We start from the raw sequence: 21,914 nt of genomic DNA, 5'->3' as shown, positions 1-21,914 counted from the left end.
CCAATTTAAAAAGATTTGTGATGGTATATGCCCAATTTCAAGAGATTTGTATTGGTATGAACTCAAGTTTTAGGAGATTCGTAATGGTATTGATTAAATTTTTTAAAAGATTTGTAATAGCATAGATACAATTTTAACAAATTTATAATGTCATAGTTTTAAATACCAGATTTATAATGGTATATTTTAAAATCGCGATATTTATAATGATATGAATCTAATTAACCCTATATTTTATGAGCTTTTATGAGCTACTGGCCCAGCCTGTCAGATACCGTTGCTACTCCGGACCAATTAAAGCAAACGAGTTGCGCCGTTTGATTATCCACCAGTTGGTGTAAAAAAAATCCACCTCTCAGGAAATTAGTTTTAGTATTTTTTATGAAACATTGTTCTTTTATTTAGCATAACTTTTGTGGAGAATAAATCAAATTTCCTGTTAATGATTAAAAGTGCCTTCCTAACACACATGTTCAAGCATGAAAGGTTGCCATACATTGGTCTCAACAAAAAAAAGGTTGGGCTTGCTATGCATTTCTAGCACATCTTCTTTTTTTTAGGACTGCACATATTACAAATTGAATTGCTTGAAATGAATCATATTAATGTTAAAATACAGAAAGATTCACATTTCAGATCCATATTTGAAATTGGAAAAGCATTCCCTCCAAAATGGACACTACAATAAACTGCGCCAACAACTCTCCATGGGCAGCACTCTGCAGTGTTATCAGTCGGTTCGCATTTTTATCTTCTCACAGTAAAAAGGCTGTTACTCATCTGAATATTCTTCGAAACGAATTGTGGACAAATACATTTCTTGTGATTGAAAGCGCCCTTTGGATATGTCAATTGGCAATAATTAGTGCAGCACAAGCATGCACTAAAATGGATCACAAAATAACCAAATACATGCACAGCAAAAAAAATTATCAAAACACAAAAGGCTCTTATTATACACGCATTCAACATATTACATCAACTCAGCTTCTTAGGTAGAAAAGATGTTTGATGCACAGCATTTTCTGTTTTGGAAAATAAAGTTGCTCTCTGCTAGCACATTCGCTGAACAGCTCGAGTAGCCACGATGGCAACGACGATGACGACAATGACGACAATGATGCCTACTACTCTTTTTGAAGCTGATTACGCCTTCGAGACGTGCCTCATCAATCTGGGGTGAAATTTTGGCTCCCTGGGAATTGTTTGAGGCTTCACTGACCTGCATCTCCAGGCAAAATTTTCAGCTGAAATAGTTCGAAATGAACAGTTGCATGTATGGGAATGCACATGAAACTATGATTTATGACTAGTCTGACAGAAATGCATGCTGGAAATGGTTCAGTAAATGGCTTCGAATTTATGTAACCTGAGATCTGTGAGATTGATTGATTGATCATGCGGAAGGTGTAATAAGATTATGAAAGACAAAAGGATTCGAAATTCGACACCTTTTCGGCACAAATGGCCTGGTAAAATCTGGCATTGGATGTGCTCTTGGCACCTGCTCCTTCCTCAGCTGCTTGATCTCAATCTCCTCATCCACCTGCAGAAGAAACACATCACACCATGCTCTGGTGTGATCTCAACCTTGCATCTGAATAAGATGAGCCATGGGCTGCAACTTTCAGATGGCGAGCATACCTTTTGCTGTCTTTCCTTTGCCAATTTCACTTCCTCCAGGAAGCTGCTGCGCTCGGCGACCTGCAGGATCGAAGATAGCCGGTGCATAGCCCTCAGGAACTCGTCGACGGCGAGCGAGCATCGCAATGCACGACTTACTTGGTGATCAAACTTGGCGCGACCGACCGCACGGACGTCGCTATGCAGCACAAGATCTATCGGTTCAGTGGGTTCTTTCATTGGAGGTTTCGCCGGATTCTGTAGAAGGATCAAAGAAAGATTGCACAGAACTTGTCACTCCAAATAACTGACAAGTTCGGAAACACACTGAAAATAGTCAAATGCGGTGTGCCGCTGTACCCAATCATCGGCGCTGGCAATGGTGCAAGACTAAACTGCTCTTAGTCTGCAACCGATGTTCTAGGCCTATAATTGTACACGAGAATTCCTGTAGGCCTAGTCGGACATGATGAAGCGACAATTCATTGTTCTAGCAATGTAAAATTGAACACAGGGAACTGAAATTATCGTAGCCGTGGTTGCCATACCTCTGGTTCATCGGTGGTGTACGGTAGACCTTGCGCGAGTGGATTGCGCATCCTCTCCTCCTCTAGCTGCATCCTCCTCATTCTCTGAACAAAATTCTCTTCCTTCACCCTCCCCCTTTGCTGAATGCAAGAACAGAAGCATAGTTTCTTCAGTCACCATGCATGTCAAATGCGAACATATGTACACCATGATTATCATGCATCAGCAATGGTTAGGTGTTTTACGGCACTACAGATGAACAGGATGAGCATTGCGTCGCTCATACCTCGGTCCTAAGGTTGAAGGGACGCAGGCTCGTCACCCTTGTCACCACCTTCCTGCTCCAGCTCCTCTCCGACCAGCCGGTGCTCTGCGATGCGTGAACAAGATCGACACAAACTCATCTTGAATTCAACCAAACAGGTTAACAGAAGCTTATGAATGCGCAGCTTACGTCGCATCTCCTCTGCCTCTGCCGCCGTTGGTCTCGTGCAGCTCTGATCCTGCTGAATTTGCAGACAAGAAATCGTCAGGTGGGAGTCAAGAACAGCGATGAAGCATAACAAAGCAAAGCAATGCAATGCGGTGATTCATCGTAAATTTGTAATCTGAGACCTGGTGCGGTCAGAGGCGTCGAGGATGCATGGGACGCCAGCGATGGCGGGGAAGGAGACCTCGGACGACGAGACGATGGAGGGGTACGACACGTCGATCTCGTCGGCTGCCGTCGGCGTTGACGATGACTCAGAGGCCTTCCTCGCCGTCGGCGTCGCCTCGTTCTTCCTCCTCCTCCTCCTCGCGCCTCTGCTCCGCGCCTCGGGACCGCCGCCGGCCAAAGAGAGGAGCCGCTCAAACGTGTGCACCAGGTACTTTACGCGGCCCTCGCCGGGCCCCGGGAGACCCACCATGGCCTCCTCCATTGCCACGCTCCTCATCGTCCGCTTCCTCGAGGAGGTCTCGTCGCCACGCCGTTCTTGGCGGCTCTGGTCCGCATCGTCGTAGGGGGACGAGAACTTGGCCCTCACCTTGTCGTCCCGCTCCTCGGAGAAGTACAACAGCGGCGCGTCGTACGCCTTCGCCATTGCTGTCGAGCACTTCTTGGAAACAGAAACAGGGGACGAGCCGGAGCCGCGCTTCTTGACAGTCTTCCCCATCCTCCTCCTGCTCCCCGTCCTCGCCGCCACCGCAGCCGGCTTCATGGAAACAGAAACAGGGGACGAGCACGAGCCGGAGCCACACTTCTTGACCGCCTTACCGCCGACGCCAAGAAACGCTGCCTCCTTCTCGCCGGCGCACTTCCCGAACCGCCGAACCCGCTGCGCGAACGACGACGCCGCCTCGGGCTCCACCACATTCTCCTGCACCACTTGATTCCCCGACAGAGACGGCGACGGCGACACCACCACCGGCGCGAACGGCCGCCGCACTCCTCTGATGGCCTTCCTCGCCGGAGCGGCCATACCCGATCAAAACGCAAATCAAAAGAAAGAGAAAACTTTCGAATCTCAACGGCCAATGCGGACGGCGGTTGACGAACGAGAGTAATGAGGAATTTGCGTTCGAATCCTGGGAGAGGAAGCGAGACCGATTTATAGAGGACACGCAGAGGAAGCCTCCGCATGAGAGGAGGGAGGGGGGGGGGGTTGGAAGCAGTGCAACGTGACGCTGGTGGTGTGCGGCGGTGCAACGGCTAGCGGCCAAGCGGGCGGGGTTTTTGGCCGCGGCGAATCTGCGGGGCCGTTGGATCGGGGAGGGGAGAGTATCTGCAGCCGTTGATGCGCATGGTTGATGGGTGGATTTATTGAGTGGGGATCAAGATCAAATGATCGTGACTTTTACCGTCCAGTGGATTTCGTGCTGTGAGATTTGCAGTGAATTTGTTCGTAATTTTTTTCTTCTTTGCGAGGTGAATCTTGTCGTGATTTTTTTTCTTTGCGAGGTGAATCTGTTCTCATTTTGGTTGGCTGCTGAAAGGATTTGAGACATTTTTATTTTCTTTTCTGAAATATTGCAAGAACCTGCGTGAAAATAGTTTGGAGTTTATTTCTTATCACAAGACGTCCAAAATGTATGATAGATCATATCACCGACTTCGTACGGGGGCTGATTGCCGGTGTTGTACGGGACCTAAACTCATTGTTGGTGCTGTTCAGGTGCTTATGTTCGGACTTCGTCTCAGCGTACTGATATCTTCACAGAGGGACTGCCGTTAGCTATCTTTACCGAGTTTAGGTTCAGTCTAAATGTTCATCCTGCTGCTACTCCAACTACGGGAAAATATTAGATAGTTCCTGATTTGTTTTGATTATGCTCCCTATCGGTTAGGCCTTCCATGTGTACTATCAAATTTTATGTATATCCCATCGATATTATTCCATAAACTGTGATGGTTGATTTGATACTGAATCTGGTTATATATGAAACGTGTGTATCACCAATTAATGCATTGAGATTATCTCGCTATTATGGTATCACAAGATTAGTTTGCTCCTGCGACCCACCTTCCGCCGCTCTAACCCTACCATCGTCGCAGCCAATGGTCACCGGCGGTGATGATGCTCGTCGTGCAAAAGAGGCATGCCACGCTGTCTCTCGCATAGCGGCCGAGATCGCGGCACGTCAGGATGTAGGGGAGCGTCTGCTCGCCTTCACCGAAGCTCATGCCGAGGTTGCCACCACCGCGTTGCATGCGCAAGCTATCGCAATCCTCAACATCAAAGCACGGGTTCCAATCGTCCTCGACCTCGCATCTCCAAACTACAGCAAGTGACGCAGCCTCTTCCTCAACACCCTTTGCAAGTATGATCTCGCCAATCACGTTCTCTCCGACCGCGTTGCTCCTGATGATGCGAACTGGAAGCACTTGGATTTCATAGTGTTGTCCTGGCTTCACAACACCATCTCCCACAAATTGCTCGAGGTCATTATGACGCCCACGTCTAGGGCTTGTCTTGTTTGGACAGGCCTAGAGCAGCAGTTCATTGGCAACAAGGAGAGGCGTGCTCTCTAGCTCGACGCCCAATCCCGTACGTTTGTGCAAGGCGATATCTTGATCTCTGACTATTGTCGCAAGATCAAGAGCGTGGTTGATGCGCTCGGGAATTTGGGCGAGGCAGTATTGACTGCACGCTTGTCCTCTCTATTCTTCGCAGCCTCAACGACAAGTTCTCCTACATGGATGCCCACCTTAAGAGTCAAAAGACATTCCCATCCTTCATCAATGTGCGCTCTCACCATACTGTCCAAGCTGGGGTCTGCATCGATCATGCTTGTTGCCACCTCACCCTCTGCTCCTCGAGCCCCCACCACCAATGGGAATGACGGAGGCCCGAGCGGCTCCAACTCTGACACCGGCGGTCAGGGCTCCTTTGGTAGCAACGATGGCGCGTCCTCCTCTCACGATAATGGCTGCAACCGGCGCCATGGTTGCTGCAACGACTCTGGCAATGCGGGCACCCCTGCACACTCCGTTGTGCGGCGCTAGGCGCAATGGCTAGCGGCCACGCAAGTGGGGTTTTTGGCCGATGTGAATCTGCATGGCCGTTGGATCGGGGAGGGGAGGGTATCTGCAATCGTTGAAATGCGTGGTTGATGTGTGGATTTATTGAATGAGAATCAAATGATCGTGACTTTTACCATCTAGTGGATTTTGTCATGTGAGATTTGCAGTGAATCTGTTCGTGATCTTTTTTTCTTTGCGAGGTGAATCTGTTCTCTGTTCTCATTTTGGTTGGCTGCTGGAAGGATTTGAGACCTCTTTATTTTCTTTTTTCTGAAATATTGCAAGAACCTGCATGAAAATTGTTCTAAGTTTATTTCTTATCATAAGACACCAAAATGTATGATAGATCATATCACTCTTTCTATGTCATATTTTTACGATAGGAGAGAACATTAATGGTCAATGACAGATGCATAGTAGCCAAATAAGTCTCTCTCCCTCTTTTTATTTCTCTTCCTTATCCTCTCTTCTCTTTTTTTTCTTCCTCTATCTTATCCATAGCAAACAAACTGTTGGAGGGTTTCAAGGGCCTACCATTGACTTACGAAGCAGTAGACTGGAGCCCTCCTAGCCTCTTCTTGATCCGCCCCTGTTAATGGTGTAGATCATAGAAGATGGTACTAATATATGGGTTGTGTATAAGAGGCAACACTAGTCATAGATATCATCCAACATTATATGTTTCTATTTCTTTTATTTTCTCTCATCTCCAACCATATTCCCTTCATTTCGTTCCCTTTTCGATTCTCTTCCTCGTTCTCATTCCTTTTATTTTCTCTCATCTCCAACAGCTTCCCTTCGAGGAGAATCACGAAGGGAAAGTAGAGAGAATTTCGTCTTGAAGGGAATGGCCTTGGAAATCTCGTCGTGAAAAAAATCGTGAAGGAAAACTGTCGGAGCGCTGAAGAAAAAAAAATCCCTTCACGATGAAAATATCACCCCTAAAGAGAATCCCTTGGAGCTAGTCTTTGCCTAATTGTACAATATGGCATTAAGTGGTGTGTGACGACCATAGACGAATTGAATGGTGAGAGAGGTCGAGCTCGTTGTTCACATATTATCCTCTGACAACAAGTGAGCTCATGGTTAATCCATCTATTATAATGAGTTCTGGCAACAACATAGAGGATGATAAGTGGGTTTATTGTGAGAAAGTTTTAGTTTTTTAACATGTATCAAATAGTTGTAGGTTTTTAAAATAAAAACAAAAGTTGTAATTTTCTGCAACATATGTCAAAATAGTTATTGGTTTTTGAAATGTACTGTTTTTTTAAAGAAGTTAAATATAATATTGCTTCTAGATTCTCTTTATGTCTTTCTTTATTATCCCAGGCTTGGAGCTTGGCATTTCACACAAGATTTTGGCAAAAATTATCACAGGATACAATTTATTTCCGTATGAACACAACTTCCCCACATTCCGGGTAAGAGCTTCCCTAATGAAAAAAATTGCTCGAAAATGTTATTTTTTTGGTTTAATTTATCTATTGATTCCAAATTGATATTACCACAAAAATTATTGTCGAACTGTAGGTTTCATTTGTGACGTTACGTTGCAGCTTGCATAGCATGTTAAGGCCAACTCTAACAGTTACCTTAAAATTCCGTACTCTATAACACTATTACAGTATTCACTATCACTATTACAGTACTATTTTTTCTAACTATCTCCAACAAATACTCTATAAATTAATCCTATCTTCTCTCCTATATTTTTTTTTTCCTTTAACCGTCCATTCTCGTCCCTGCTCCTCCCTCATCCCTTCCCTAAGGCTCTGCACGCGCGCGTACAGGTGAAAAGGTTGGAGCTTTGGATCGAATGATTCGAGTTTGGGGATGGAAGTTTTAAAGGCGGCGATTGTACCTGTCGTGTTGTTGCTGCTAGAGCAGCAGGCTGAGGCACTTGCTGGCGGCGGAGGGCGAGCCGGGGAGGAAGTAGGTGGGTGAGTATGGGAAGGCGGCGGGGCCGAGGCGCGGGCTCTTAGAGCGTAGGAGGAAGTCCTGGCACCACTGTTGCTGCTGCTGTTTTGGAGCTGCATCCATCTTGGCCTCAGCCAGCTCCTCGCACGGGGCGCGCGTGGTGGCCGCCATGATGGACAAGCTCGACACCGAACGCGACGGCTTCGTGGACCTCGGCGAGTTCGTAGCCTTCCACGCCCGTGGCCGCGGGGACGGCGAGCTCGAGGCCGACGTCGACGGATGCGTCCGCGTACAGTGTTACGGCTCCGACGTTTCGTCCGCAAAAAAGCCGCCCATGTCTCCTTCCTTTGCCGTCACCGCATTGCTGTAGCATTTGATGCCGGCTTTGTTGGAGATGGATGCTGTGCTACAGTAGACCGCAAAAATACTGTAGCACGAGATTTGCCGATTCCGTTGGAGTTCGCCTAAAAAGCTGAATTTCGAGTAAATTGTAAAAGACCATATTTTTCTGAAACTATACAAAACCACATTTATTTGCAGAACCATTAGGGAAACCAAATGTTTAGCTCAAGTTACAAAACCACAAATGTATTTGCATTTTTTTTTACAAAACAACACACATGTTGTACTCAATGTGACCACGGGGGCTTACTCGTTATACACTGGATCCTCAAGTGGCACCGTTATTCCAATTTGAAGGAACTTTTGCACATAATAATTATCGTGTGGTTATTACATGCCTTTCACTAACATGTTGCACTACTATTCTGTTGGCTTCCTTCATGCCACATACAGAATTGTGTGCACAGGCAACCAAGTGACCATTTGAAAATTCATTTTTTATGTCAATCTTCGGGCTATAATATCATAACAAATCATTATGGAAACTATATCATGCGTGCAATAGTGGATAAATTTTTATTATGTGTGTATGAGTGTACCAGAGTACTGCACTATATAGAATATATCATATATGCAGAGACGATCTCCACTAACACTAATAAATTTTAGATGTGCCTGAGCATACTAGAAATCTCATCAGCTCCGTCACCGCCTGCTCTTACAGGCACCAAGCAATACCTTGCAATTGGTATCAATCCCATAAAAGTTGTTTCGGAGAAAATTTCTTAAATATCGTTAAATAAGATTGCAGAGTTTCAGCTTCGAGTTCTATGCAGGATTTAGAGTTTACAAAGTAAAATAAAAAGATTTAAATATTTATTTTTAGTTTGAAATAAAAATAAAATATCTTAACCAAATACTCTTTAGCACACGGCACGGCCTGTTGGGTACCATGTCGTGCCGGACCGGCCAGGCAAGCGGGCACGACAGACACGTGGGGCACCGCGCCACGGGCGGCCTGTCAACACAACCGGCTCCATAAAATAAAAAATAGCTACAAAATTAAAAAATATATAGAAAATAGATAAAAATAACTGTAAAATTAAAAAATATATAGAAAATAGAAAATACCTCGACCCATGCGTACCGGGTCAGACCGTACCTAGCCGTGCTGTGTCCTTACCGACCTCGGCCGGATCATGCTCGTACCGGCCCGACTCAGTCGGGCCGTACCGTGCCATGCACTCAGCCCAAGCACGACCTGTTATCTTGTGCTGTGCTAGTCTGATCTATCTTAACTCAGGTCATACCGTACCTACATTATCGTGTCTCGGATCGACCGAGTAAATACTATTCATTTGGCATCTTTACTCATATAATAACGTGCCATTCACGTCTGGCTGTGAGGCCGGGTCCCACATGTAAGCCTACGCAGCGAGTCCGGATGTCGGCGCGCCTAGCACGGCATCAACGACAGCTACATCGGGAAGCGTCTCGGCCTCGGCGCTCCGTCCAACTGCCAGCAGGTCCCGCCCGAAGCCCTTCATTCCACTGCCAGTGGGCCCCGCAGACAGCCCGAATCAAGTCCACAGATAATTTACTCCGCCCCCTGCTGGTGGCGCGCGATCTCGTCCGTCCGCTCCACCTTCAGCGGCCACGATCGCGCTGCGGTGACGTGGCCCGAGACATCAGAAGCCATACATCCGGCGTAACTACCTAGCTAATCCCAGCTATTTTATTTTTTAAATTAGTGCTTCTATATTACAATAAAATATAAATTTTAAACATAGTAATATCAAATATAAATTTAAGATACATATATATAAATGTGTTGTAGGAGTATTACCGAATGAGATTTTTTATTTGTTTTTATTAATAAAATAGATACTTAGAAGATAACGAAGCAGGAGGATAGAGAATAAGAATGATGATAAAAGCGAATATATTATTTAAATTTTAAGGATTTTTATTTGATAGAGGAGAGCGGAGCCGAATCATATTTTATATTTTATACAGTATATATATATATATATATATATTCATTATTATTACAGCCCCTGCAACTTTTGCCTCTTCTCGCAGCATCGAATGGAAAGAGCGGAGGGGAAAGAGCAGTAGCGGGCGCGTTCGTCGATCGCCGAGGCGCGCACAATGTGAGGGCGAATCGGTGAAGCCGCCGCGGTTTTGATCCCCGGTTCCCGGCCCGCCTCCTCTCCCGCGGTCCCTGATCTCGTAAGATCTCTTCCCCCCGTTCTGTTTCCCGCAGAAATTTGGAAATTTTTGGTGTGCCTTTTGGCTGTCCATTGCGGTTGGTGCGAGGGGGCTAGGGGTTAGGGTTCCGGAGAGGGTCGGCAGGTTGATTCGAGGGTGTGTCTGGGCCTCTGGGGTCTTGGTTTGATCAATTGATTTTGCATGGATGAATTCAACATGTACATGATTGGGGTAGGATTTTGTAGTCTGTTACGAGTACTTTTGATCGATTGGTACATGAATTCAACATGTACAGGATGGGTGTTTACAGGTTCAGAACTCACAACTCTCTGAAATAAAATGTTAATGACATCATAAAAGCATCAGTTTCCATCCCAATTACTTTCTTTGATTAATTGTACATTAATCCACTGCAGATATGCACAAGATGCTGCATCCTAGCTGGGGTGACGTTTGGGCATACATGTCGCCGATGTCGGAATACTGGTCTGTCATAATTGCGACGGTCATCTTTGCATCTGTCGGTGCAATGACAATTTACTACACTGTCAATCAGTTGAACAAGAACATCAGCTTGAGCTTGATAAAGGCTATCAAAGCCAGGGCAAAGAGGTACAAGAAATGGAAAGACAAGGTCCCCGCTGCCTCCCACATTTGGAGGAAAGAAGTTATCGCTCGCAGCAAAGGTCTGAAATGCTGTGTGTGCTTGAAGTCTGTTTCGCCCCCTCAGTATTTAGGGGGGACCATCCATCAGTGTGATATTTGTGGCGCCGCTGCGCATCCTAGTTGCTCAGGAAATGCACACAAGGATTGCAAATGTGTTTCTATGGGTGGTTTGGACCATGTCCTTCACCAGTGGGCTGTACAATGGATTGATACGGCGGATCGCTCTGAAGAAGAATCTTTCTGCTGCTACTGTGATGAATCTTGCAATGGAGCTTTTCTTGCAGGGTCTCCAATTTGGTACTGCATGTGGTGTCAACGACTGGTGCATGTTGATTGTCACAGCAACTTAGCCAAGGAAACTGGTGATATCTGTGACTTGGGACCATTGAAGCGGTTGATATTATCACCTCTTTGTGTTAAGGAGCTTAATTGGACAGGTGCAGCAGGGATTTTGAGCTCTATCACACATGGGGCTAATGAATTGGCCTCCACCGTCCGAGAGAAGATTAGGATTCGTAGTAAAAAGTACAAAAAGGGTACTACTTCTGCTGATTCAGATAGCTCTGGGGCTGTTGAGCCACCATCTGATGTTGAAGGAGATTCACAAGAAGCAAACAGCACAGCAAAGAGGAGGGATGATCATGTCAATGGCAAACTTAATGAGGTACACCAAAGCTCTGAATCAGAGAAAGATAAACAACTTGTATCAGATAACACAACCACAACTAGCAGGTCAAATGGACAACACGAGAATTCCCATGTACAGAACAATCAGAAGTATGAAATTGTCAACGTGCCTTCTGATTCTAGGCCGCTGCTAGTTTTCATCAACAAGAGAAGTGGTGCCCAGAGTGGTGATTCACTGAGACAGCGTCTGCAGATCCTTCTTAATCCTGTCCAGGTTAGTGTAGGAAGCACAAGCTGCTTTAAGCTATTTAATCAGCTTGTGTATATATATATATAATTTGCACCGATTTCTGACACTCCTAGCGTACAACCCAATTTTTTGTTGTTGACCACGAATTCAACATGTTGTATGAATTTATATATATGCTTAGGGCTGGTCTACAGCGTTAACAAATCTTTTGAAACTTTATTTGTTCAAAATTTTATACTGTGTATGACTTTTTGTACTCTGATAAAGTTTGATGCAAGTTGCTTACTTAAATTCAGTTAATGCTCCACCTTTCCATTTTGATCCATTCACGTTTTGGGTTCGGGCAGTTATTGACAATACAACTCGAGGCCACTTTTCTTTATGGTACTAACTCATTTCCATTAGGTTTTTGAGTTGAGCAAGCAGCAAGGTCCAGAAGTTGGTTTAGCTTTGTTTCGGAAGGTAACCCACTTCAGAGTTCTTGTATGTGGTGGAGATGGCACTGTTGGTTGGGTTTTGGATGCCATTGAGAAACAGAAGTTCGAAGCTCCGCCTCCTGTAGCCATCCTTCCAGCTGGTACTGGTAATGATCTTGCGAGGGTTTTGTGTTGGGGTGGTGGCCTTGGTGTTGTTGAGAAACGGGGAGGTCTATTCTCAGTTTTGGGAGATGTTGAGCACGCAGCAGTCACTGTTCTTGACAGATGGAAGATCACAATAAAGGACATCCAAGGGAAGCTTATGGCACCACCCAAATTTATGAACAACTACTTCGGTATGTCCATGCAGCTTCTTCTTAGCTTGGATTCTGTAGTAGATTCTTGCGTAGTCAGATAACCGTAATGCTGATACTTTTTCAGGGGTTGGCTGCGATGCAAAGGTTGCCTTAGATATCCACAACCTGAGGGAAGAAAATCCTGAACGGTTCTATAGCCAGGTAATCCCTGCTTGCTTGCTCCCTTAATCCCTGCTATGTGAGAATACACATATCCTTTGTTGTTGCAACTTGTTGGTGGACTGGCGTGTTGCACTTTCTCAGGATGACAATGCTGTGGCATGATTTGTGCGAGTGATAGAGTCTATTTTCCAAAGTTGCTGAAATTGATAGATTTATGGAATGAGTAAAACAGTATGTTTTTCAGCTTCTCTTGGACTGAAATTATGCTATGAAAAGTAAGGATAATGTTCAGAATAGCACAAGGCCATATGTACAAGCCTCAGGACGTGGAGGTTCTGTACATATTGTGTGCTGTATTTCTGTATAAAGCACAGGAAATATTATGCATTAAATACATATGTTTTTAAACTTGATTGTCGGTTCCTGCTGTGTTGGAGCCTGGAGGGAAATAGATTCCTATTAACATGGTGTTGATGATTCAATTGTGCTTAGACAGTCATTGGGACACATTTGGGAGTTGGACATGCAGCATCAGTTCCTATTGTAAGCATCCGTACAACCTAGATTCATGGAAGATTTGTGGATGGTTGGATTCACAAACTATTGTGCGGCAGCACATATATCTGAAAATATATTCTAGCTTTAGTGTGAAATTCTTGAAAGAAAATGAGTAACGGATGAGTATTCACACGGCAATTTTTCTTATACACTACTTTGGTACTTCGAAAATGGGTTTTACTCAAGTCTTGATTGTCTATTTTCTTCGCTCTCTTTTTCAGATTTGTGCTTGCCTTGCTAATTGCTATAATTGAACTTCAGATGATAATTATGTTTCCATGCATAGAAGGCATAACAATTTTTCGCTCTCTTTATTCTGCATCATTCTGTGTATATAGTTACAAAAAACACACACTGAAAGGATACAATTTATTTTTGTAGTTTATGAACAAGGTGCTTTATGCAAAAGAGGGAGCAAAGAACATCATGGATAACATATTTGACTATTTTCCTTGGGATGTCAAACTCGAGATAGATGGATTCAAAATTGATATTCCTCAGGTAAACTCATTGCATTGTGACTGTTCTTCACTGCTCTTTTTTTCCTCTTATAGTAAGCACATATTTTGACTGGCGTATCTGCAAGATGGAATACATAAGAACCCCAATTATTCACAATAGTGATGCCTCTAGTTAAAATAGTTACTACACTTGGATGGTTCACTTTTTGAAGAAACTTTGGCAAGCTTACCATTACCTTTGGATGTATTAGAGATGTATCTTCTGGTTCGACTATGTAACCTTCTTTCTTATTCCTTCAATTGCAGGACTCTCAAGGTATCCTTGTTGCCAATATCCGGAGTTACATGGGAGGGGTTGACCTGTGGAAGAATGAGGATGATGTCTCTGACACTTACCTTCCTCAGTCCATGCATGACAAGAAGCTGGAAGTTGTTAGCTTCACAGGAATGCTGCATCTCGGAAGGCTGCAGGTATGGAAGAAGTTTTTTTTCCTCATTCTAGACTCTTATGGTGTTTGTTGTTTGATATAGAGTATGGACCACCAATGGACAATGAATAATCTTGCTCTAGGTTGGGCTTTCTCGCGCACAAAGATTAGCTCAAGGTCATCATATAAAGATTGAAATCAGTACTACAATGCCAATTCAAGTGGATGGAGAACCATGGTCTCAGGAGCCATGCACCATAGACGTTTCTCATCATAGCCAGGTTCCCCTTCCTCTCCCCCCTTTATACATTTAACAGCATTTGCTTCTTCCCTGACTCACAGCAATGTCTCTCTTCTGCAGGCCTTCATGCTGAAGAGAGTTTCTGAAGAACCTCTCGGTCATGCTGCTTCCATAATGGCCGACATTCTGGAAAACGCCGAGAACAGCGGTATCATTTCGGCCTCACAGAAGAGGACTCTACTCCAGGAGATAGCATCTAGGCTTTTGTAGGACAGTTTTAACACACACGCACGTAGTTCTGTAGCACAACCTATAGCTTTTCTCTTGTTTTTGGCTGCCAGGGCTTCCTTTTGGGCTACTAACAAACTGTGCCTGATCGTTTGTACATACTATCATGGTATCTACACCCCAATTTGGATTGTGCTTGTGTATAATTTTGTATAAGATTTTGTACGCGCTCTTGGAACGAGCATAGCTGCTTAAGAGGCATTACCAGAGCATGGCTGTATACTCTGTTGTGCTTGGTCAGGCTAGAAACTCTGGTATCAGTTGTTGGCTTGTTAAAACTTAACAATGGTGCTACATTGTTGCTTATCTGTTTTTCAATTTGCACAAATTTTTGCAGTAGCTGTTTGGTTCTCTCCGATTGTTGTCCTGTGCACATAAAGTTGAGATAATGGTTTGGATTTATATACGGTTTGCATCAAAAGTCGGCAAAAATATAAAAATAGACAACAAACGTCACGATATCTGTTAAAATAGATAATATATCGGTGTATTTGCAAATTTAACACCTGTATTTGGCATCTCAAACATCGAAAAATTGATTATGGTATCTGAGACACCGAAAACTCCTATATTCGGTACCTCAGGTGCTGAATACAGGTTGGCCCTGCTTCGTTCCTCATGTTGTCGTGTCATTTTGTGACTGAATAAAATACAGTAGCAAAACTTTATTTTATTAGGACATAAGCGAATAAGTAAAAATAGAAACTTAACGAGTGAATGTGTGTCATTTTATATTATCTTTCTGCATAGAGCGCAGTACCTACTAGTGATAGTAGGGTGTAATAGCATAATTTAGTTTTATCAGGACACGAACGAATAAATAAAGAAACGAATTGGATGAGTGAGTGTGTATAATTTGTTTCAACGTAATTTTGTTGATATTTATTATTCATTTAATGTATTTGTGTAGGTAACTTTTTTGGAAGTAATGTCAGGAGGATACAAAATCTAATTTGTCAGATAATAATAGTTGTGAAGTACGATTATCATATAACCCAGTATAGATGTTACATATGTTGATAAACATTACATGCGATATGTGGTTATTCATCGCTGCGCGAATAGATCCTAACTATAAATATTGGTATGTACGGTGCACCTAAAGACTAACTTAATAACATGTCGCTGCTAAACCAAACATGTCTTAAGGAATAAAAATAGACTGGGTTATAATAAATACTCTCTATTAAATACACTAAAATATTTGCCTTTTCGCATAGCACCGAAGAGCAATTGTTGACCAAATGGACGCCGGCGTTCGGTGGCGAGGGCAACCCTCCAAAGAAGTAGGAGGTCAGGCAACTTGCAGCATAAAAGTCCATTTCATTTTGTTCTCAGATTCGCTCGGATTTTTCACATGATTCTCTCCGATTGGGTGATGTCCTGCTGTGATGTACGGTTTGTTTTCTTTTTTTAATCCATTTGTCTCGTTATATTCTAGGGTTTGTTCAATTTTGGTCAGATCCCCAAATCCATTTTGTGTGCTGTGTTCTTCGTTTGCGTTTAGTGTCCCTCTCAGTCACCTGATCTAATTGTCCCTCTATCATCAAATTAGCCCAGAATTATTCATGTCATTTGCCTAGATTTCACCCAAGATTATTTTAACGGAAGCTGCTACGATACATGCTATATGTTAATGATTTGATTCTAGAAGTTTTTGATGGAGTATGAGGATTAATTAATGTGATTGATGTATTGCAATGAGTCTTAAGAGCGGAATATATAGAATACAAAGCTTGAAGGGTAAGAAACCTCTCCTAGAGATAAGATATATATCTTTGAGATTACAATTAATCATAAACTTCCATATTTGAAGATATCCTAAATATACTCTAACATCCCTCGTAGTCGTAGCGGAAGCGTTGCAGACAATGAGAATGGAGAGGAAGATTAATGACATCCCCACAGTCGAAATAACGCTATATAGATTCTATGACTGGAGAAACCGATAAATTGCTCAAATAGATGGTAGCCCTTTGTGCCTGATGTCAAGGTAGTCGAGAGCAAGGTGAGTAGCCGTGATCAAGGATACCGTGCGTGAGATAGCCGTGGTCGTCATAGCTATAGTCGGGGTTGTCGTGGTCGAGGGAACAACTCTTGAAGCCACAGGCGCAAGAAGGCGCCATGGTAACGGGTGCAGGGAGGCACGAGGGAAGAAAACGGTGACATGGGTGAGCCGATCGTTGAGAAGAGGTCGATGCCAAAGTCAAAGCCGTCGAGGACGAAGTGTGCATCAGGTTTGCCAAGCCTACGAACGCGTCAGGGACGAAGACACTCACCGATGTTGCCAGTACCAGGCGCACGAAGGTAGGGAACCCAAACATGTGCTAGTGTCTGAGGGACCAGCAGCTCGACAGTCGCGATGTGCAGAGCAGCCATGAGGAGAGTGTCGATGCAACATGCGATTCCCGAAGTAGACGAAGTAGTCGGGGAAGAGACTGTGACGTTGGCGACGAGGTTGTGTTGGACAAAGGTGGAACCAGTGGCCTGGAGCGGCGATGCCAGTGTCCAAGAGAGCATGGTAGCAATGCTCGAAGAAGCTGGTGAAGAACACCCGAACATCGTGATGAAGACCAAGGGCGCCGGTGACCAGGGTGTGTGGACGGGGCGGTGAGCGGCGGTGCGTGAAGACGTCACTAGGGCGCCACGCGCCCAGCCGTGCCTCACGGGTGGACATGAGGGGTCGGCCGGTGGAGTCGACATTGATGGTGGCCGCGATGAACCGACGATGGCGCATGCAGAGGAGGTAGTCGGGAGGTAGCGCGTGAAGCAGGCACGACATCAGGGGTGGCATTGTCGGGTTGTGTGGTCAGGTTGCATGGTCGGGCTACGCGTGGTCGGGCGGCGTGGTTGGGCTGTGTGGTCGGGTATGCGTGGTCAGGCGACGACGGTCCAGCATGTGGAGACGGGCGGTGCGGATCCAGACCGTGCGCGTGGAGGAGCCTATGAAGTGGCACGACGGCATGGACACCATGCAGACAAAGCAGCCAGGCCATGTTGCACGGGAGGAGTCGACGAAGTGCAGCCAACCATGCTGCGCGAGTGGAGGAGCCGGTGTAGTCGTGCCAAGGTCATAGTAGAGGCACGCAAGATCGACGGGTGGCGAGCGACGCAAACTGATCTTGGATCAGAAAACCAAAGGAGAAACACCGATTAACAACCGGTGAGAGAGAAAAACTCGATCAATAGATCGAAAGAAAGACTCTCTAGGGCGGCCGATCAACATGATTGGCAATGCGAACCTTAGGTATGGACGGCGCTGCCCCCGGCGGAGATAATGGAGATCAATGTCCCCGAGGGTGTATGGTGCGGAAGCTAGTAGCGGCTAGGGTTTGTGACCTAGGATTAGAACCTAAACTTGTGATACCATGATAGAGTATGAGGACTGGTTAAAGTGTTTGATGTATTGCAATGAGTCTGGATGTCGGAATATATAGAGTACAAAGTTTAGAGGATAAGAAACCTCTCCTATAAATAAGGCAGGTATTCGGGGATTATATTAAATCTAAACTAAAATATCTAGAGATATCCTAAATATACTCAAACAGTTTTCACCCTAGATTATTTTACTAGATAACACACATGCTATCCGTGACTTGGCGATTTTGCTTTGTTCGGCCCAATCATAAAAATATTGGGTCCAATCATCTAACAGGCATCGGTAGCTAGCATTTTGAGTAAAGTGGCAGGGCCAAAGCTCTGAGCCTTCGAGTCATCTGTACATCGCCGGAGAATAGAGCTGTTGGGTTCATCTTCTCACCAGAATACTTTTGCATTATATATGAAAAGAACGAAGAATGAGTTTTTTTCCTTCTCTTTTTGGCATTATATATCCCTTCGACGTATATGCAATTCTTTACATTTGTTTTGTCAAACTACGCTATCAATGGTTGCAATCATTTTGGTTGTGCCACTTTGTCCGAAATTTTTGAAATTTCGCCCAAATTTTGCTAATTTCGGTGTTTTTGCTCATGAGCGAAAAAAACGGCTAGTGAAATTTTGAACCCTTTGTTGTTGGCTGTGTGATGCACAACAAAACATATGTGTGGGCCAAATGAAAAGCCAACCCAATCTTGTCTTGTGAGGAGAGGGAGAAATCCAGGTAGGAAAAGGTCCAAGAAAGTGAAAACCAAAAAAAAAAAAAATCCATTGGTTGCCATTTCCATGAGATGCTTTTCTAAGCAAAATGCCATGAATCCATCCCATCAGGCATTCCCCACCAAGCATTCTTTAACCATGTGCATATCTGAGTTTTTTTTTTCTTGGGTTTGCAAACTTACATGCACAATGGCATGTACCCAAAGTACATGTTTACATGCATATAAGCAAGAGGAGATTTAAACAAAAGTTGCTAAACATTCAGTCGGTCAGTTTCGCAATATTAGTCCAAGCCCATTGTGTGCAAATGCCAAGAAATAACCAAACTTAAGAAATAGCTAATGAAAGGCCCTGTTTGGATTGCAAGAGTTTCACATGAAACCGCTCAAGGTGTTGATAGATGCACAGTATAACAATTATAGTATCACAGTCAAACTTCGTACGTAAATAGTAAGGTACAAAAGGCTTACAATCCATACCGAATATTACAAGTTTGACCTAGCGGCCATCAAAACACACAACGGAAGCAAAAGCCCAAGCCACAAGCAGCGAGGGTGCGAACGTGACTTCAGAGACTACTCTTGATCCCCGGTTTCACCTCCAACGAAGTCGGTATTGGCTTCTTCATCTGAATGACAGCAAGAGTGAGTACGGAAGATACTCAGCAAGCCCTATACTACTTCAAGGTGTTGATAGATACATAAAGGGTTTATTCAAGGATAAAGCTTTGTGGTTTAGATTTAAGCGTAAAGCAGTTTATGCAGATATCCAATTGTATCAACTATGATTGACTTCAAAACATTTTAAATAGTTCAAAAACCAGTAACGAGATGTATCTAGGGTTTCTCGGTCCTAGGAGGGGCTACACTTCACTCTGCAGTCCCTTTTATTACATCTGGTGTACCTCTAGTACCACACAGCTTCTGGCGGATCGAGCCAGGAACCACATCACATGAATATCTAGTCCACACACCCACTCATCAAGACACACGCACCCGAAGTCTATTCAAGCGTGACCATTCCTTCGCACGTCCATGACCGTGGACATGGCTATTTGAATAGATTTACACTCTGCAGAGGTTATACCGCTTTACCCACGCGATATGCTCAGTCTCCATCCATTGCAGGCGGAGGAGCATATCATACCAAGACTCTCCAAACACCTTTACTACCGGGCTTTTTCTCGAGACACGCTAAGTACCAGAGTTGCATGTTCCGAAGGCTAGCATCCCTTTTTAAGCCTAAGTTGGTCCCTGAAACCTCCAAATAGTGGGACAGATGGACTTTTGGCTGCTCGTTGCTCTCAGCCTCCTGGTATGATGCCGAACTCAGTCTGGTGAAGAAAAAGTCAAGTCCTGCCCATACAGGGCTCGTGGTTGCACGGGGGTGGCTAAGCATGATGGTGCAAGACTCGGTTCTTAAGCGGTCGGGCCAGACATCTTCATTGGCAATGATTACCACTAGGTAACTCAAGCCTCCAAGAGCATCCTTCCCAGAGGACCACTCTACCTGCCCGCGCCAAAACAATTTTCACCCATTTTTACACATCACCCTCTATATCCCACACGACATCAAGGATTTCACAATCATCACGGAATTCACAACCAACAAGGATTTATGGTATATGAGTTATCATGATAACAGTAAATCTTACCTCTGAGGAGAGGTGTTTTTAAAAGCAACGTCTTCGAGGAGACGTATTCAATCCTAAGCATGCTAGATATCATGGCGTCGTCCGACATTATTATAGATAATGACAGGTAATCCTAGGGTGATATATATTCTGGATGATAATATTCAAGACATGGCATGTATTTGATAGAATTAACTATTGCAAGTACTTTGTTAAGGCGTAATACATAGCACATGCGATAATAAGTCCAGTTTTAGTTGATCATATATATTATTTGAAAACATAGGTTCAATATGATCAAGGAGATAGGACTTGCCTTCTCCGGAGTTTTCTTCGTCTTGATTGTAATCGGGGTCCTCCTCGCTCCTAATGCTTCCTGCTCAGCACTCGCAGAACTCTGATTGCTCTGCAATTGCGATTACGATCAATAATGGTTACACTAGAGAAGAATCAATTAACACCAAATAGAAATCCAAATGAGTTCTAATGGACATCATAATGTAGCAAATGAGTAGATCTTGATTTTAGATGAATTTTGGCGAAAGAATCGCTGAAATCGGAGCCAGAACGGAGAAGTTGTGGCTCCCGGAAGATTTAATCTAAACTTAAATAAAAAATACGAAATGATACTATTCATAGATGGGGCCCACAGGTGGGACCCACTAAACAGTAACCTGGCTCCACATGAACAGTGATCGGTGGGACCCACATGAACAGTACATATTTTGGCCGAAAAGGTCTTGGATGGGCCAGATCTGAGCCTATATGGGCCTGGGTTGAGCTTGGATACACAGTACTGGGCTGCACAGTACTAGCCCACTCGGGTCTTGGGCAGGTGGCTAATGGGCTAAGGAAGCTGGGCTGGCCCACAGGCATACGGCCTTCTCCAGGCCAACCGGCCACTGGGCTGAGCCACGGTCCAATCGGCCAGGCTGAGCCACAGCCCGAGGTCGATTCAAGCGCGCGCGTACGCTGGCACTGGCGAGCAGTGGAGGGGAGGGGAGAATCGACCTATGGCGAGAAATCGACAGTGGCGCGCACTGGGAAGCTCATCGGAGAAGCGTTCCGGCCGGGGTTTGTTGAAAATGAATGCACATCGACCTACTACGCGATACGGCGGACTCGGCTGGGCGCTCGTCTATGGCGGCTGGCGGCAAGAATGGCGCCAAAACACGACCGAAGAGGAGACAACGGCACGGCACAAATTGGACAGCACCTCCCTTGCACGGGGAGGTGCCAACCTGCAAGAAAAAGGGGCCACTGTCCCCCTCCTGGCAACACAGCGCGATGGACACACTGGTGGCGACAGCTATATGGCGACGGAAATCTAAGCTCACGGTGGCACGTGGCATCTAGCTAAGAGAGGGCATAGGGACGCCTACATGCTATCTATGTGGTGCTAGGGGGACAAGAGGCTCACCGGAGAGATGAACAACGACGTGTTGTTCATGGTGGCCGGCGGCTTGTCGAAGAGGTGACGACAGACGGCTCGGCTCTACGTGCGGATGACTCTCGTTGGGCTTTCGGCGTACGGAGAGCGGCACCGAGATGGCGAATGCTCCCTGGTACCCCTTGGCAACACATCAACGGCGAATGGGCGACGGCGAATGGGCGACTGCGAGGTCGCAGTGGCAAGAATGGCG

General features: G+C 45.0%; 2 protein-coding genes across 3 annotated transcripts; one reads left to right on the top strand and one right to left on the bottom strand.

Moving 5' to 3' along the window:
* Positions 1–951: 951 nt before the first annotated feature.
* LOC133906527 (microtubule-destabilizing protein 60-like) lies at positions 952–3,688 on the bottom strand. 2 transcript variants are annotated; one of them, XM_062348455.1, is made up of 8 exons: positions 2,767–3,688; positions 2,606–2,657; positions 2,438–2,521; positions 2,172–2,291; positions 1,783–1,881; positions 1,645–1,704; positions 1,452–1,546; positions 952–1,222 (listed from the first exon to the last, which is right to left on the bottom strand). In XM_062348455.1, exons 1-8 carry the CDS (start codon positions 3,609–3,611, stop codon positions 1,147–1,149), a joined length of 1,431 nt encoding a protein of 476 aa, XP_062204439.1. In that variant the 5' UTR covers positions 3,612–3,688; the 3' UTR covers positions 952–1,146. The 2 variants fall into 2 exon arrangements, with proteins under 2 accessions (XP_062204439.1, XP_062204438.1); XM_062348454.1 differs by having other exon boundaries at positions 1,645–1,881.
* Positions 3,689–9,959: 6,271 nt separating this feature from the next.
* LOC133906180 (diacylglycerol kinase 1-like) lies at positions 9,960–14,891 on the top strand. Its single transcript, XM_062347986.1, has 8 exons — positions 9,960–10,147; positions 10,543–11,693; positions 12,075–12,441; positions 12,527–12,603; positions 13,504–13,623; positions 13,890–14,054; positions 14,155–14,292; positions 14,373–14,891. Exons 2-8 carry the CDS (start codon positions 10,545–10,547, stop codon positions 14,520–14,522), a joined length of 2,166 nt encoding a protein of 721 aa, XP_062203970.1. The 5' UTR covers positions 9,960–10,147; positions 10,543–10,544; the 3' UTR covers positions 14,523–14,891.
* Positions 14,892–21,914: the final 7,023 nt, after the last annotated feature.

The sequence above is a fragment of the Phragmites australis genome, chromosome 23 (genome assembly GCF_958298935.1).
Source record: "Phragmites australis chromosome 23, lpPhrAust1.1, whole genome shotgun sequence".
Taxonomy (NCBI): domain Eukaryota; kingdom Viridiplantae; phylum Streptophyta; class Magnoliopsida; order Poales; family Poaceae; genus Phragmites; species Phragmites australis.
The sequence above is the reverse complement of the archived record's forward strand: the minus strand, read 5'-3'. Positions and strand labels throughout refer to the sequence as shown.

Coding starts and splice junctions, on each gene's coding strand:
- LOC133906527 (XM_062348454.1), bottom strand. CDS start 3,611: ATGGCCGCTCCGGCGAGGAAGGCCATCAGAGGAGTGCGGCGGCCGTTC. Junction 2,292..2,437: donor CCTTCAACCTTAGGACCGAG/GTATGAGCGACG, acceptor TCTTGCATTCAG/CAAAGGGGGAGGGTGAAGGA. Junction 1,547..1,644: donor CAAAGGAAAGACAGCAAAAG/GTATGCTCGCCA, acceptor TTTCTTCTGCAG/GTGGATGAGGAGATTGAGAT.
- LOC133906180 (XM_062347986.1), top strand. CDS start 10,545: ATGCACAAGATGCTGCATCCTAGCTGGGGTGACGTTTGGGCATACATG. Junction 12,442..12,526: donor ATTTATGAACAACTACTTCG/GTATGTCCATGC, acceptor ATACTTTTTCAG/GGGTTGGCTGCGATGCAAAG. Junction 12,604..13,503: donor CTGAACGGTTCTATAGCCAG/GTAATCCCTGCT, acceptor TTATTTTTGTAG/TTTATGAACAAGGTGCTTTA.